Raw genomic sequence first — 18,240 nt, 5'->3', positions numbered from 1 at the left:
AGGCTGTGTTCCTCCCTTCCAGGGCACAGGTTGCCACTTTGGAGGTGTCACATTCCAGGACTCTGAAGTGGAATTCAGAACGATGCTCAGCAGCTGGGTTGAGCTCTGTTTCCTGCCCAGACAAAACTGGAGGGACACGGGCAGGTTTTCTTTTGTAAGAAGAGATTTTAGTCATTTTATTGCTGTTGAGACGTTCTGGATGAGCAAGCCCCAGAGACCAAGATTCTCTCTCTCTCTCTTCCTCATCGCTTATATATTCTGACTATTATTTCTGGAAGCAACTTCAGCAATTATCTAACTTCTCCACCCAACCCGCCTTTAATTTTATTGGAATTCTAGTCTGCCTGCTTCAGTGACGAGTACTGGACGCTCCTGAGCCTCTTTCCTCCTCTCTGATGACCCCTTATCCACCTTCCTCCTGGGCTGGTCCCTGTCCTTTAAATATCTGTATGGATCGCGGGTCTATTTTTTGTTTGTTTGTTTTTGAAAAGGTGTATAGTTTTTTATTTTGCTCGAAGCATGTCTGCTTTTTAAATTCACTTCAAAAAAATTATGGTAAAAATACACAAATAAAAGGTGCCATTTCAACCATTTTTCAGGGTGTACAATTCAGTATACCTACAATGTCGTGCAACCCGTGGATGAACTCTTGGTGTCTTTGTGCTACTCTCCATGGGCTGTATCATTTCCTGTCAGAGTTTAAACTCTCAACTCCATACTGATGGCTGCCATCTTTATCTCTAGCCTAGATCTTTCCTTTAGGGTCCTTCAGGTCCTTGCAGTCAGGGTCATTCAACTGTCTGGAGGTTCCTACTGATGCCTCTGAGTCAACGGTTCAAACTGAGCTCATTATTCTCCCCTTCAAGCCTGCTCGATCTCCTCTCTTCATTCAATCGCACTATATACCAACCTAACCTCTTCTTGGATCTGTCTCTGTCTCCTCCTCCACACCGCGGATTAGGGCTAGAACCTTATTATTTCTTTCCTGGACAGTGGCAGCTCTCTCTTCACTGGTTTCTCCACCACTATCTTGCCACCCCAAATTCCATCCTCTACAGCAGCATCCAGAGTCATCCATCTAAAATGTTGTTCTGATAGTGCTAACAGCTCCTCACTGCCTGCACGATTTTGTAACATTTGAAAATTTGATGAAAGTGACACACCCCTTTGCTCAGAAAAATACACAAGTACAAATTTACTTTTACACTCCAGCTCACAAATTTTGATGACAATTTCAGGGCATCCATCAAAGCCCCAGAATCCATGATGCGTCCTTGGCTCAAGGCCCTTCACAGCGACGCCTCTCTTATTTCTCCAACATCCTTTCCTCTCCACCTCCCTCCTTACGCTTTGTGCTCACCTCGCTATAGTGTTCTCTTGTGTTCTTTTCCCTGAAACACCCTTTCATCCTTTCATTGCTTGGGTAGCTGTTTCTCATCTTTCAAGTCTTAGCTCAGGCAATAGCTGATTCATTCTTACCTTGCCTACTAACTGGACATCTACTATGTGCTAGGGCCTCTATAAGCACTGGCAGAAAAGATGGATCACAAACCTTGTAGTTGAGTGGGGAATATAGACAAGAAAACACTACCAATGAACTCTGAGTTTGTGCTCTCATTTTATATGTCTACCTTAGCATTTACTGTATATTATAGAAATGATATCATTACGTGGCTTGTCTCTCTCACTGAACTGTAAGCCCCTAGAGGACACAAGTCTGACTACCCATCTTTGTAACATGGAGACATAGTACAGTGTTTCAAACATAAAAAGACTTATCACTCAAGTATGTATTAGATGGAGATAAATCAGTATTGAGCAGGCTAATCCTTCCACAGCTAGCAGGTGGCACTGGAGTCAATGTCACCTAGGCTGTTTACTTCTTCCTCCAAGGCCCCATCGCTGGAAACAGCTCACTAACCTCACTGCAAAAAGCGTGGACTTTGGAATCAGGGAAAGATATTTAAATCCTAATTCTTCCACTTATTAACATGTAGACTTTAAAATATTAATATGTAGACTTTAGATAAGTTGTTCAAATTCTCTTAAACTTCCTTTTCTGTACATATATGAAGTTGAGATAACTCCTACTTCCCAAGGATTGATTTGATCCTTAATGAGATAAGAAATGTAAAGATCCTGGTGTATGGCCATCCTTCAGGAGATGTGATTTCCCTTTCTGTCCCCTCTTGCTTCTGTCATGTTCCTGTTGATGTGCCTGGGCTTGGTCTAGGCGAGTAAATTTGACTCCTGTAAACAGTCTCCTGCTAACTGTGGCTGGAGATACGGGGTGCGTGGGTGGTCCTAGGGTAGGTATTTTGGAGAACCACATGCCCTCAGATGTCCATACCAGTGTCAAGGAAAGGGAAACCCATGTGGGTTTTCCAATGGCAAATTTAATCGCCCTCATCAAAGGTGAGCAACTATTAATGCTGGTAAAACACAATCAAACATTATGATTCATTTCTGCTACCTGGGAGGTAATCTGGGCTAGAAATGGCAATAACAGTGATAGACACCGAAGACACTGGATTCCTTAACCCACAAAGTAGGCGGTATAGAAAAAATATTAGGTGAGAATTACCTAAGCCCTAGTGGAACTCTGCTTAGAAAGTATGGCTATAAAGTAATGAGGTTTGAGGTCCTGTAGTGAACATGAAACAAAACCCCCACATCCAAGTGAATCTCATCTCCTCCAAACTTAGTGGCTTTGGGTGCTGGAGACTCTCCAATGATACAGCCATTGCTCAAAGCAATCCTGAAACACCTCCCTTAGAACTGTTTTTGAAACCGATTTATAGGCCACAAAAAGAAAACCTTCCACCTTCTTAGTCACACTTTGCTTTTCATCAAGGAATTTCCCAGCTTGATTAACTACCATTCACCAGACCCGATTCCTACAACTTTTAGGGGTTGTTTTCATATCAAAGGCTGATGTTTCCCTATTCCCCTACTGAGGATATTCAAATACCATGACTTGGAAGTGATGGTAATTTCAGAGCTAGAGTGCAGAGGATAGCTGGCATTGTGACAGTGTTGTTGGAGAAAGTACATGGCTTTCCAAGGTAAATATTTTGAAGGACTAGCAATCATTTGGATGTGCGAATTCTAGTTTGCTATAAATCTTATGACTTTGGGCCTTATGTAAATAAAACCAGAAGGACTTAGAGAAGCCATCATCGGAACGTGACTGAGGGGAGACTAACACCATATTCCTTCAAACTCAAGCTCTGAGGTCCTTTGTCACGGAAGGACACTCCATATCAAGGTTTTCTAGCATTATCTTGGTCTTCTTGTCACCCTGAGGCAGTAGAGATACTTCATCTCACTCACAATGGTAAGGGTGATAATACGTAAATCTTGGATTCATTCAGCACTTTCCTTTCTCTCCATAAAATGCATAGAGCTTGTTAATCCAAACCAGTTTTTAGAGAATAATTCAGAAAAGATGCAGCTCATTAGTACTCAAAATGCCTTAGTTCCTGTGAGTGGGCTGTTGAAATAGGATTAGAAAGTTCCTTAGTAATGTTTAAATATGATGACACTGGAAGAGAAAGGCTTATTTTTTGTTTTCATTTTTTTGTTTCATTGCAGGGACTGGTCTCCTTGCCTTTAATGTAGCTTTTTATTTAAGGCATGTGCTTAATTGGTTTTCCTGGTCATCCCTCCCATATTAGTCAGCATCATTATTACCTATTAGCAGCAACTAATATACTGATAGCTGTTGCCTTAGATTATGAACTTGGAAAGGTAGAAGCCAGGCCTATGATTTGGGTGGTGCTTCCCAGACATAGATGCTTACCAGTGGTGACCCCGATGCTGATTCCTCAAACCTGTGTCTCTACACTGAATTACAGAGTATCTGGAAACCAACTTATCATTTTCTGTTGAGTTTCCAACACGGTGAGCAGCAGGAGACAGAGATCAGCAGTCAGTCTCCACTCCTGGGAGATGTCATCACTACACAGCAGCACAGCGTATGTGGAGTTAAACTTGAATTGGCACTACAAACCACAGTGCTTGAGCTCAGAGCAGAGAGAGTTCAGGAGGCTTGCCAAGGTCAGTGAGGCATCCTGGGGCAGGTCCAGGCAGCACTTGGCAGGCCTTGAAGCCACAGTGAAATGTGGGTAGGTGGAGAAAAGGAGAGGGCATTCCAGAAGGAAAGTAAACTGTGATCAAAGGCACAGAAGTAGGGATGGACATTACTTTATTTACAATGAGGAGGTATGGAATGCAAATTTTTGATCATCATCAAACATTTTTATCTATTAAGAATCAATGCGTTCACAAATTTTAAGTCTAGCAGATAAAGGTCAACCGAGTTGCCAGATTGAATTCTATCAGCAGCATTATTTGTTAGAAATTCATTTAGGTTGAGTTTGTACCTTTATACAGATTCTTGAAACCCTGAACTTTTGGATACCTTTTCCAATTCCATGCATTTGGGCAATGAAGGTAAAAGAAATTGCCTTAGCTATACCTGTCATATTTCCTTGGCTTGCAAATGAACCAGTTCTCCTGACACTGGGTTGTGTGTAAAAGAAACCTAGGAATGGTTTAGTTGTCGCTAATTCAAATGCTCCTGAATTTTTTTTTTTTTAAAAACAAAACATTAAGCCCACTGCTTTGGGCACTGACTAACCTAACATCTGTTCTAGCAACCACGGTAATGGCAAAGGAATGCTAGTTATATATTGCTTGTGGCGCTGACAGACTCTTGTTTTAGGGAGAGATAAATTAAATCACTGACCTCTGAATTTCCTAATGAAGCTGGTTGCTTTGCAAAAGCAAAGGTGTTTATATACTCTTGGGGGACTCTGTCATTCTGCAGGAAGCAGAAGCAAGAGCTTGCTGGCTTTTGAGGAGTGCAAACAATATGAATCATGTCAGTCCCAAACAATGTCCTGATCAGAAGCTGTCCTGGGGCAGCTTATGATTTGGTGCGATGTGACCATAAATTGCCACCCAGGACAATATGGCCTGGGTTTGGCTGCTGTCTCCTCCAGTTCTGTGATAGTCTAGTCCATGGATTTTGCCAATTTTGGACAATTTAAGGAGTTGGCAATTATTTCAGTGTTGGCAGAAAGGAGACCTTCTGAGGCTCTCTCTTCTTTTTGGCCCTATTTCCCAAACTGTTAATCAAGCCTTCCCCTTGTGCCTCCTTTTCTACTTCTGCCCTCCTTCTCCCCTTCATCCTCCTCCTCCTTCTTCTCCCCCCCCCCCCCCCCCCCCCCTCCCCCCCTCCCCCTCCCCCCCCATACATACTTTTTGGACCCTCTTTAAAATATGCACTTCTTCCTAAAATTGTGCCTCTCACAGCTGGGCTCACTAATCCAGAATGCTCAACCCAAAAGGCTCAAACATTCAGAGTAGCTCCAACAACCCAGGAGTAGGCATGAATGGACACACCGGTCATTCACTAAAGGTTGTGCACTTAGGATATACACTGTCTCTCAAGTTCTTATTCAGAGATCAGGAATTCTTCTTTTATATACAAATTATAAAAGCTTGGTTGTCTGATATTAAGATATCTGATATCTTAAACTGTCAAATTAGAAAGGGGGCATCTAGAAGAGGAGACACATATACACTAAGAAGTGAGAGGCCAGAAAACACAGAATGATGAACTTCAAAAACCATAGTGCTTGGAAGGGCCAATAGCCTCAAAAATCGAGGGTTTCATAGTGATGTGGCTCGTCATTAGGCCATGGCTCATGATTTTAGCACATGATAAGATGGTGGAGACTAAGGTGTAAACATTATACTGTATTTTGCAACATTAATTTTTGCACAAAGGCTTCCGTAGGAAGAAAGACCAAGGCGTAGGTGAGGGATAAGCTCAATCAACATGTGTTTTTGTGGTTCTCTTGGTTAATGATCTCCCTTTAGCAGAGCCCCAGCCTGTGACAGTAATGAGTGTGGCCCGTCCCCCATCCAGCGATTAAACAGTTCTTCAGACATATGTCTATTTTTCATATTCCCTGCCCCCCAACTAATAATTTTTTTTGTTACTTCTGTATTTGTCTTGTTTTCTATTTTGTTCTTACTTTCCTACTTTTGGACTTCTCTTCTTTCAGTAGGGTTTACTCTGTACTCTAATGTTTTGAGTTCAATGCTTGGCTAATTGACTTACAACTTCCTTCTTTTCTAATACAAACATTCAAGGCTACAGATTTCCCTCTAAGAACCACTTTAGCTGCATTCACAAGTTTTGTTATGTGGCATCTTCATAATTGACTAATTTTAAGTATTTCCTAATTTCCATTATGACTTTGCTTTGACTTATAAAAGGTTTAGATGTCTGTTTGATTTTCCAAAAATGTGAGATTTTCCCAACTATGATAAGCCCTGCAATAGCACCACTGGCTATACCATGAAGTTGGCCATAATGTAGTTGTCGATCAGCTCCTGCCCTCTCTTTCTCCCTCTACTCTCCAAAGAAGAGAGGCTAGACTTCTCTTTTTCCAAAGTGGAATGGGGTGGATGGTGGAAAGGAGGAGACTGATCAGTTTTGTTCAGGATATGTTTCTTTTATTTTTGGCACAGTACATTCAGATGGGAAATATTTCACTGAAATATTTCACTTAAAATGAATTTAAGATGCATTCCTATAGATAACTGGTTATTTGATGAGCCATTAGGGAAAATGTGGCCAGTTAAATGATGATATATTATTGATTACCTGAAAAATCCCAATTTCAGAGATGTTAAGGTGTGCAAAAAGTATGTCTTAGAAATTATAAAATAATGGTATTTTTTATTAATCTTATAATTTTGTAACCCCTATTTAATGCAACCAAAAAATTTTGGACCCTTCTTAGAATATTTTGCTGTAACCTCATTGCGTACCTGCTAGATGCTTAATTGTATTATTCAAGTCATTTATATTTTATTAATTTTCCTTGGGCTACTTAATCTATTAATTACTGAAAGAATTGTATTTAAATCCCTTGTGGTGGTGGATCTATCAATTTCTCTTTGTAATTCTGTCAATATTTGTTTCATATATGCTGAGATATGTCATTAAGTTCAGATTAGAATTATACCCTTCAAGTTAAGTGTTCCTTTTAACATTATGTAATGGTCTTCTTTATACCAGTAATTTTGTTTGTTTTATCTAATACTAATATAGCTATATTAGTTTTCTGTTGGTATTTTCCTGATATAACTTTTCTCATACTTACATTTTATTGACTGTATTTTTTATTGTAAACAGCATACAGTGTGATATTTTTTAAACACAATTTGTCTCTGTTTTTTAACTGCTGAGTTTGGTCCTTTATATTTATCTTGGTTATGGATTATTTGGATTTAGCTTTTATTTCTAAAAATAAATATTGCCATCTTATATGTGTTTATCACAGAGTTTCTTGAGAGCCTAGATTCAGAAAATTTTTTTTTCTTATTTATTCTCAAAACAAGGAAATTTCAAACTTAGGGCAAACATTCTTTAAAATAGTTTGAGATAAAAATATTGAAAGTCAATTGCTCAAACATCCAAGAAAAACAAATCAGCTCGACTCCTCCAAAACATATTTGAAAAGATATTTTTATGCATACAAGGGTTATCAAAATAGAGACATTGGCAAACTATTTTTATTTCAGTTCACAAACAACATTTGATATCTGAATTCTGCATTTTGATACTCCTGTGGTCTTTTGCCCTTTCTAATGACAGTATGAGAAACCACTGGTCATCTTGTTAAAATAATAATAGTAAAAAAAATACTAGATATTGTGAAAAAGACCTTGAATTATGTATGGCTTTCCTGAGATTAACTAATAAAGAGATGAGAATGATTTATGACTAGTATATCAATTGTTTGTAAATCAGAAGATGTGTTTTGAGGTTATTGAAACAAGTTGTTCTCAGAAGGAGCTCAGAAGGAGCCTGCTTCGGTCTGAAATATAATCTCTTTTGTAGTGGTTGGATGTTGGCCAGTTTGCATTGCACTAAGACGAACAGCTCCGGTGTCCCAACAAAAGGATCTCATATTTATTTGCAGAATGTAAGAGCCAAACTCAGTTGTTCTACCGTATAGGACTCCTAATGTTTACCTTACTCCTCTATCAGCTTACTTTTAGTTTTAGAATTATAGACTCTCAGCGCTGGAAGGGGTCTGAAAGCTAAGTCCAACAGGCTGTCTGAGGCACGAATGGCATTTACATAATTCTGCCAATTTGTCAAGTTGCCTGTGCTTGAATACAACCCTAACAGGGAGTTCACCGCCCCCTGAAGCAGCCAATTACGTCAACCTTTTTAAAAATTGAGCCACAAACAGATTAGCAGCCTATTCTACTCCTTGCATCTATACAATAAAAGCAGACACTCCTATCTCAGGACAGTCCTGCAAATACTAAAAACAGCCATCAAGTCCTCATTTGTCTCAGGCCAAGATCCCAGTTCCATAGAAGATTCTATGTAGCCGACCATATTTGGCAATACTTTTCACACATTCAGTTTCTCTGGGCTCTCCCTTGAAGCGTCCTGGTATTTCATACGATACTCAAATGAGATTTTACTTCCACCAAGCTCAAAGGTTCCGTCTCTTCTTTAGTCACAGATAAAATACTTCTCTTAATTCAGAAGCCAGAGCCTCTTTGGAAACCCCATCACCGTGCTGATTCTCAAATAGCTTACGGCATCAGGGTAAGGAAAACTAACTCTGGATGCCTGCCGTGTAGCAGGCTGGCTATCTAAGGACAAGGATTTCAGCCTCCACATCGATCTGATCCCAGAGTCCATGTTTATTCCCACTTTTCTTCTCCAACTAATCTTTCCCCTGTGTTTTGTTAAGCCACATCATTCAAAGGACATATTACCTATAATTACAGCAATAATAAAGTAAAGGCCATCCTTTTTCAGGGCTGAGTATGAAATGCTGATGAATCACTTGTAAGCTCTGGGGCTGTGGGTTGGCCATTTAGGGGACAAAGTTCCCTTCAGATAGTGTAAAAGTAAACTGGAGACTATTTCCTTTCCAAATGAACAAATTTATTAGTCAATGGCATCCAAACTAATGTTATTTTATTAATATACTTGGAACATACAAATGATGGACTGATCTTCCTAAAATAATGCTTTGCACTTTTTTGGAATGACTTCCAATGGTCCAAACTCCACCGTCTGTCTGTCCTTCAAACCCTCTTCAAGGTCAGTCTACTATTTCCTCTCCAATCCACTCTCCTCTTACTCTTCCAGCCTATGTGAACACACAGTAGCTAAATGAACAAGGAGAAGGTGGGTGTGGGAGTGAACTGGACCGGAAGTGGAATAATGTTAGGATGAAGGAAGCTAGAGGGTAAAGTCAGAGTGTGGGCACTGGTTCTGCCCTCCTCGACTGGGTGTTTGAAAAGGACTTGTCTTCTCCAGGGGCCATTTCTTAGAATTGAGAAACAGTTCGGGGAGGGTCTTGTTGGGAAAAGGGCACTCACGGGATAGACGTTTGGGGCTGAGTAAAGCACGAGCTGCCTACTTGTTCTCCCTGAATTTCTGGGATGATTTGTCCACAGGTCTCTCTTGCAGGGGGGTGGGCAACAGTTTTTTGAGTAATCGGGACATAATCCCCTTAGGTCCAGTAAGTAGACACTCCTCAAAGTGTGTAGTGCTTGTGTCGAGTGACTTATCCGAAGGCCTGTGAGGAGGTTTGTGAGTTTTTAGAACAGATGGAGGAATTTCTGGGCACCTGATATTTGCCTTTTGTACCCCACAGTGTAAAATATATACCCCTTGGATTGTATATTATGTCTTGGTACCTATGTTGTAGATTCTGAAGGGCATGGAGGTTTTTGTTTGAGTCCTTAACATTTTGCCTATAGTACTAATCTAATACACTTTGATCCTGATCTTTGGCCCCATTTTCCACCAACAATCTCCTTCCTACACATCTTTCCTCACCCAAGAGATGCACATGCTTACAGCTATTGGTATGAAGCACCTATCCCAAAGATAGCTACCTACTGTGATTTATGGACTGTTTTGCTGACCTTGGAAAAGAAATAGAAGAAAAAAGTCTTCTCTGATTTCTACTTTTTTCTGAAGAGCATGCAGTAATATTTTATTATGTTGGAAGGTGAGATTGCCACTCAGCACAGGCTGCTGGACTCATTCCCTACCAGGCTGGTGAAATTCAAGCAATTTTGGCAAGGGCAGCCATGCCAACTGTCTGTTTACCTAGATAGCCCTATGACTACAAAACCAGGCTGTATTTGCATCTTCCCAATTACTTCAAAGAAATTAGTAACAGAATTGAACCGATTTACAAAGTGAACCCGGGAAGGTACTGAGGACAGAGCTCTGAAGGCGGTTCTCGGAGGTGGTCCTTACCCCCTCTGTAGCCTCTCCTGGGTTAAGTCACTGCAGCCTCCATCTGTGAGGCCCAGCACACCCCCTTCAGAGCCAGCCCTGACCAGACTGGGTGAGCTACCATGGCCCAAGTTTCTGGTATTTCAGTGTGAGCTCAGGCCATGCCAGTGCTCCCCAAGTCATGACTTCCTTGCAGTTCCTTAGATTCTCTTTTTCCCCTCTGAAGATAAAAGGTGTTTATTTCTTGAATGAGGAAAGGTTGGATGTTAACATGAAAACTGCATCATGTATGATGTTTACATTAAATATTAAAGAAACTTCACACTGCAGCAGATAAGGAAGGCCTTGCTACTGGTCCCAGTTGTTTTGTCCTGCTCTCCTAATACCCCATCTCAACCCATCACAGCCCCTGTGGCCCAAAACATGCCTTTAACCAGGCCATGTTAATTCAGCAAATGCCTGTCTTTCTTCCTAACCAGGTTCATGTATCGTCTCTTCTGTTCTTGGTTTCCCCAGACACTCTACTTCATGCTCTCACATGGCATTGGTCAATTCTCTGTTGAAGAACTTATCACATTAGATTGCAATCCCTTCCAGACTTGTCCGTTCCCCATGTCTTACATCTTTGTGTCCTTTGGGCTTAGCAGATATAGTTAGCTAGATTCTCTGTCAGTTGCTGTGGTTCTGTTTCACTCCCAGCCTTGTGCTGTAGACCCTCACGGACTGGCTGGCAGCCTGCTCTGAATCTCGATCCAGTTCAATGGGCTCTTTCTAGATGCAGGTCTGCACCCCTGGCAAGAGTCTGCTCCTAGGGGAGCTGGTGATGTTCTGAGGCAGTCTTTGACTATTGCCCTGTCTGGGATCACTGGTTGTAGTTTCTTGGCTAACAGAGTTGTCCCTCTTAAATCATGCCCAAGCTCCCCATGCTCCTTGGATGTGTACATTGGGTTGCTGGCCATCCTCTTTGGAGGACTATCTTCCAACCAGCTCAGTGGCCCCTGTTCTAATCCTCCTGTATTCTGGCTCCCTTTCTCTCCTACCATGATGGCAGGTGCCATCATGATCTCAGTATGACCCAGTTGAGTCCATTCATTCATTCATTCATTCAGTTACCAACTATCTGCTGAGTACTACGTGTAGGCATTGTGCCAGGTGCTGGGTTGCCACGGTGAACAAGACACAATCTTTGTTCTTTCCTCAAGGAGCACATGTGCTACACTGTGCATGGGAGGCAATTTTTCTTTCCAGTATCTGTGTTGTTGTTTTTTACTCCAAGTCTCCAGTTGTGTCCGACTTATAACCTATCTCTAAATGGTAGCTGGAGGCCCTCTCTTTTGTGAGACATTGGGAGCCATAAAGTGTTAAAAACAATATTGATGCTCACTGGGCCCTCTCTTCCTGAAACAAGGAGTAACAAGTCTATGGCTCACCAATGGCTCACTGAGCCTTACTGTGAGAGGTGGAAGCAAAGGGAATACTTGGAACATGGAAAAGGGGTATTTGGAGAGAAAGTTTAATAGTCTTTGCCTGGCAACACAAAAGGGAGAAGATCCCTAGACTGGTAATGTTCGGCTAAAATTATTTTCGGCAAATTCCTATTTTTATACCAGAAGATACTGTCCAAAAGAAGAAACATAAAAGAGAGGATCTGATTTTAAAATCTTGGGGTTCCTAAATGAGTAAGATTGGGAATGAATCAAGAGAATAAGAATTTGTTTTTTATTATGTTATATGTTAGTCCCCATATAGTAATAAATCATTTTTCTTGAATAGATTCTAATGCTTTTTTTAAACTTTGGAGGACATTTTGTGCCAGGTAAGTATAATGGTAAGAGTCCTGTGTGTTTAGGATTTACCTGGCAAGCTTATTAGAATGCAGACTCCTGGACTCCCTCCAAGAAATCCTGATTCTTCAGAGTTTCTTAAACTGGTATGACAGACATCTTGGACTAGATAATTCTTTGTCATGGGTGGCGGCTCTCTTGCACATTGTTGGTGTCTTTCTCGCTCTCTTTCAAACAAATATTGGCAGAAAAATATCACTAGTTTCAGAAAAGAACAGTCTGAATTCACAAAAATCTGAAGGATGAAATGGTTAAAAAAATCTTTGGGAAATAAGTGAACACCACATTCATCCCCAGAACACCAGGTTCAATCCCTGTGTTCCTGAAGCATGGCAAGTTGTGGCTACCTCAGGGGTCACTGGAAGATCCAGTCTGTTGTGAGCTGCCCTCCTGAAGTTGCATTTCTTTTCTGCATGAAACGTTACCTCCTCTGATCTCCAGACATGCTTGGCATGATAGAACATTTTCAATAATAGGAATGTTTATGTGGTGATAATGCATAACCTTTACTTGTTTTAATTCATTCTTGGAAATAATCTAAGTATTCCTCTTACATTCCTGTTTACTTGATTCATTTACTGAGAAATTCTTTTTTTCAAAAATAGTGAAGAAACTGCAGCTTAATCTTACTTGACTTTCTACCAGATCCAGTTTAGAACCTTATGTGAAACTTTAGGTCTCTTTCCTTTTTTTCAAAGATGGTGATTCTCTAATACTCTAGAGCTCAGTGTCAATCAAATGTTCATCATAGTTAATAGGGAAGGGAATCAGCTGGGCCTCATCGTTATATTCCCAGTGAAGGGTAGTAACTACTGTCCTGGGAGAGTAGTTGCCACCTGAGAAATGGCCCCAAATTAAGAAGGCACCAGAAACAAACAAAATGAGAGGAAAAGAGAAAAAAAAAAATTATGGTTCCTGGGAGGGAGCATGAACTAACTGTGCTCACAGGCATATCTAGTTCTTCCTCAGGTTGGGTTTTCTTTAGCAGACAGCCTCTTCCCACCTCTTCCCTTGAAATTATTTTTTCTCAAATCACTACTTGGGATGTCTCCTCCTCCAGTCTCCTCCAGGATGTCTCTTTCTTCCTGAATTCACTCCTTTCCTACTCTGAAATCCTAGATCATTTACACCTGGCTCCCACCATCTTGCTCTTTATTTACATAGTCCTTTATATGTTTGTTGAGCTCCTTTCTCTAAGCGGATTTTAAGCTCCTTAAGGGTAACAACTTCGTAAAATGTAAATGGAACAGTGATGACCCAGTAGGACTTCAAGAAATACTTGTGAGGGATTCTCTGATTTTTATACACTTTGGTTGGAAAGTTACAAAATTTGAAGGCATTTATGTAAAAGAAGACCGTCTTTCCTGAAAAATTCTTTAAGGTGCTGACATCTGCTTGCTTTGCAAGACAAAAGCAAACTTCTTTTAAGTATTTCCCCTAAGGCAGCACCGTGGTCCTGATTTTCTCCCCTATGGCTAGAGGCTGGAGAAGAAAAGGAAGGCCAGTTGAGACTCTAGAGATGGGACATATTCACATATGCTGTGAAAGAGGACTTTGGATGTTTGACCATTTTCTAGAGTCCTGGAGTCCTGGAGCTTCACAAAGTTTACCATTTGTATAGGAATCTTTTAGCTCTTGGATGGAAAAAACTCTTTCCTGTAAAACTTCATGGAATTTCTGCTCCTGGCAAAGAACAGCAGTTATTCATTGTGGATCTTGAAAACTATGACATGGTTGTCCAAATGGGCACCAAATAAAGCAAGGAAAGAAAAGTCTCAACTACATATTTAAAAATTATTTTTGGTTCCAGGTGATGGGTGGGGCAGGCTGTGACTGGCATGGCCAAGACTAACCCTTTACTCAGACCCAGGGGATCACTTCTGATCTAAAAACCTTGTCCTCCAAACCAGCTGCCGAAGAAACAAAGGCAAGTCCAAGGCCTTACTTCATATTCTGGATGGCCACACATTCCACCTGCATCTCTATTTTGTCCAGTGATGGCTTCAGTCTTTTGAATTTGAGCTTCTATGGAGGGTCCTGCTGGGTATTGGCATTTTATGATTGACTGTAGACCCATTTTTTTCTCTAGATGATTTTGACCATCTCGTCTACCTTCTTTCAATCACCTGTGCTTGGCTGAGTGACAGACATGGACCCCTAGGGATCCATCTTATCTCAAGAGACTCCTTTTACTATAACAGGCCTCTGAAGTGGGAACCAACTCTCTGGAAAGAATTTCCAATCAGTTTAATACTTTTGACTAAGCTTCTACTATCATAGCATCTAACATTTATTAAGCACGTACTCCCTACCAGGCCTTCTACCAAGCAATTACCATCTATCTATCATTCCATTTTAGATTCACAATGCAGCAAAGAGAGATAAAGTATTATTATTCTAATTTTACAGATTAGGAAATAGATGCACAAAGGGGTTAAACACGCTCAAGGCCACACATCTAGTTGACCACAAAACTGACCTCCTGATTGTCCCCCTCCATCGCGAATCTGCTCCTTCAGTCTTTCTTCTGTCCACTGAGGGCAATTCCATTCTTTCAGGTACTTAGGCTGAAGACCATGGGACCATGCTGGCCATCTCTCCTCTCAAGCCCTACATCCAATGCTTTGAGAAATCCATCGGCTTTGCCTTCATGGTATATCCAACTCTGACTGCTTCTCTCATCACCATTGCTCTCTGCTGAGTCAAACCATCATCATCTTTTGCCTGAAATACTGCCATACCTTCCTAACCAGTCACGGTCCTTCCATCCCTGCCTTCCCACGGGCTGTTCCCGCAGCCAGAGTGATCTTTCAAATCTAAGTCAGCTTGTGTTGCTCCTCTGGGCAAAAGCCAAAATTCTCACAAGACCCTCCACTCTCCATCCCCATGACCTCACCATGTCCTGCTCGCCTCCCTGGCTCTCTTCCAGCGACAGGCCACCAGCCTCCCTGCTCTTCCTGGAACACACTACATGTCTCTGGTTTTGAGGTCTAAGCCCTGGGGCCCTCTGGTTGGTATGGTCTTCTTCCACTAGCCTTACAGTCAACTTCAAGTCTCTACTTAAGTGCCACCTTCTCAACATATCTTTGTTTATAATACACTCACTCGAGTAGTACCAAGTCATCTTACTCGGCTCTATTTTTTCTGTAGCATATATTACCTTTTGACATACTGTGTAATTCATTTGTTATGTCTCTTGTTTCTTTTCTGCCTTCTCTCCCTCTGCCCCTCCCCACTAGACAGAGAGCTTTGTCTGTAGTGTCCTCTGATGTATCCCGGGGACCCAGGACAGTGCCTGGCACATTATACGTGATCAATGGATATTTGCTGAACAAATGAATGAATGGTCCTGGATCTCAAATCTTAGGGTATTCATAATTTTGTTGCAGACATACAGCATTCTCAAGTGAAAAGGGCAATAATGCAGAAGATCTAATGGGGTGGTGTTTATCAATGGTCAGGTGAACAGAAAACTTAGTGACGAGCTCTCGCATAAGGGAGATATAAGACATGAACAGAGGCGGGAGTGAGTTGGAAAGATAGAGGGGACTGCGCGCTGAGCTCTTTTCCTTCTGCAGTACAATAGTAAGGATATCCTTTCTTCTTGGCTTTCAGGCCCAGGACTTAAGCCATAGTCCTAGTCCTGTAGCTGCCATACCACAAGTTTGGTCCTGAGACATTTCCCTTCCTCCTCCTCATGCCCTTCTGGCCTCAAGGGCATGGCTGTTTCTCTGTGGTACAGTCATACATAATGAGAAATACAGCCCTGAACTGCTGGATCACTCAAAAGCAGGGAGGAATCTGGAATGGACTTGTTAGTTTTGGGGTATTTTAATCATTTCCTGCAGGTTGGCAAGTTCCAGAAGGGTCAATTTCCAAAAGAATCAGGCGGGGTACACTTAAAGAAATTTCACTGTTTCTCCAAAAGGTTTTCATATTTGGCCTCTAGATTTGATGTTCCACTGAGGGGCGCCTGAGACACGGACCTTTCTCAGTGGTGACACTTCTCTGCGGCAACCCTACTTTCTTAATTTGGTCAAGTAAAACTTTTCCATTGTCTAAACTCATTGCACTGGCTCACCCTGCTTTCAGGAAAACTGGTTCGCTCCTACCACAGGGTGGAAATGTGTGTGTGTGTGGCTGGGAGGGATGGGGGAGGGTGGGGAGTGGAAGGTGGGGGTTGGTGCAGGGGCACAAATTGAGAGGGAAAATTGTCCACCATGAGGTGGGACCTCCTGCTCATTGATGATATGACTCATTTTGATTTTGTCTGACTTCAGTGCATGCCTGCTATCGCTTACCCCCCAGGACAGTGTTAGGGAGACAAGCCCCCATTACACAGGGGCTCCCATGACATGTCCTCCAAAGCCCAGGAAGGACGTGACCATAATATCCACCTAAGTTGACCATTAGGCAAAACACATTAGCCTTTAGAATGATCCAATGGAAAAAAATGCATTTGGTTAGAATACCTGACTATTCAGACAAAGGTTAATTCGGAACTGCTCGTGTTAGAGGCTGTGGTCTGCAGAGCCCTGGCAGGCCTCTCTGATGGGCTGAGATCTGAGATCCTGCCGGCAGGAGGGAGCACATACGCTGGCAGAAGGCCTGCCACCCAGAGCCACACCTGACAGCCTCCCTAGGAGGCACCGGAGCCCCCAAAGCTTGGGCCCACTCCCGGCTTCACTTCCCTTCATCTGGCACGAGGCCTGGGCATCATCACTTTTTAAAAAGTCGTGCAGGTGGTTTTATGCATAACCAGAAATAAAAACCACCTGCCATTAAGGACCCAGAGAAGGGATGTCTGAGGGTGGGTAGAATACAGTCCCCACTCCTGCCTCACAATCCCTATGGCATAGCCCCCGCACCCCTACCCTGCTTCACCAAGTTTCCTTTTTCTCCTGGATTATTTCCACAATCATATAAACAAGCTGCAATTGCTGCCGTTCTAAATGAGACTCTCCTTATGTTCCATATCGCCCTTTAGTTACTGCCCTATTGCCCAGCTTCCCTTTAGGGAAAAGCTTCCCCTTTAGGGAAAATCCTGAAGATATGTGTTCTGCGTGTGCCATCCAATTGCTTTCTGCATATTTCCTCCTAGACCCAGTGCCTCTGGATAGCCCCGCTCACGGCTGCACAGACCCAGGCCCTGTCTTACCATCTGGACATGCCAGGGCCTTCAGGTTTCACCCTCCCTCGGTCACAGAAGTGGACCAGTTGGAGAAATGCAACACAGGCCTTCCCAATACCCTCCGGGTGTCCGGCATGTCCCTTGGTCCAGCCTGCAGCTGGCCCTGCGGGGCTGGGATCAAAGCTCAGTGAACAGAATGCAGAACTGGAAACTTCCAGGGAAATGAGAATGAGAATAGAGCCTTCAGGAAAGGGAAGGCGATGACTTACACAGCGTGTGGTGGTGATGATGACAGAACTGGAGATGAAAGAGAGGCCATCGTTCATGCTGACCTGAAGCGCGGCTTTCCTGCAATGACAAGGGAGCCAGAGACGCTCAGCGTGGTGTGTGAGGAGCGAGGGGCTGCGAGCCGAGACCTAGGTCCCCTGCAGGCTCTGCTCCTAACTACCCTGGCGACTGTGGTCTCCTCCCCTGGGGGCCTGAGCGGTCTCTTTTGTAAAATGTGGAGGATGGCCTCCAGAGCCCATCCACATGCTCTAGCATTCTAGAGAGATGTCAGGATACCCTCGATGGTGTATCCGGGTGTTGAGTTCAGCCCTTCTTACATGGCAGCGAATTGCATTGAATGGGTAAAGCCTGTGACCATTTCATTTACCAGGCACACTGTCCTGGGAAAAAGTGTCCCCAAAATGTGGCTTGAGTCTGTGGGCATAAACCCTTCGAGCTATAAACTCAATGTTCCGCTGTTGTTACCGGGGCTCTATGTGACTGATTCTGATGAGGGGCTTTGCTGCCATCCCGAAAAGCTCATGGAGGTACAGCAGCGGATGACTGACCTTCCGCCCTCCTTCCATCTCTGTGACACTCACTGAAACCTGAACCTCTGTTTTGCTTGTCTTTGGTAGTATGGACACAGGGTTAGTTTGTGGAATCAGAGGACTTGAAGGCCAGGGTCAGGC

General features: G+C 42.6%; 1 protein-coding gene across 1 annotated transcript in view; it reads right to left on the bottom strand.

Annotated features, from left to right (window-relative positions):
* LOC111148137 (anthrax toxin receptor 1) overlaps positions 1–18,240 on the bottom strand; it is a 214,462-nt gene that overhangs the window by 93,109 nt on the left and 103,113 nt on the right. Inside the window, exon 12 of the mRNA XM_022504562.1 lies at positions 17,551–17,629. Within this exon, the coding sequence (XP_022360270.1) occupies positions 17,551–17,629 (79 nt within the window). The remainder of the gene's footprint in view (positions 1–17,550; positions 17,630–18,240) is intronic.

The sequence above is a fragment of the Enhydra lutris genome, unplaced genomic scaffold (genome assembly GCF_002288905.1).
Source record: "Enhydra lutris kenyoni isolate GAN:26980312 unplaced genomic scaffold, ASM228890v2 scaffoldscaffold18, whole genome shotgun sequence".
Lineage (NCBI taxonomy): Eukaryota > Metazoa > Chordata > Mammalia > Carnivora > Mustelidae > Enhydra > Enhydra lutris.
Note: the sequence above shows the minus strand (reverse complement) of the source record. Positions and strands in the feature narration are given on the sequence as shown.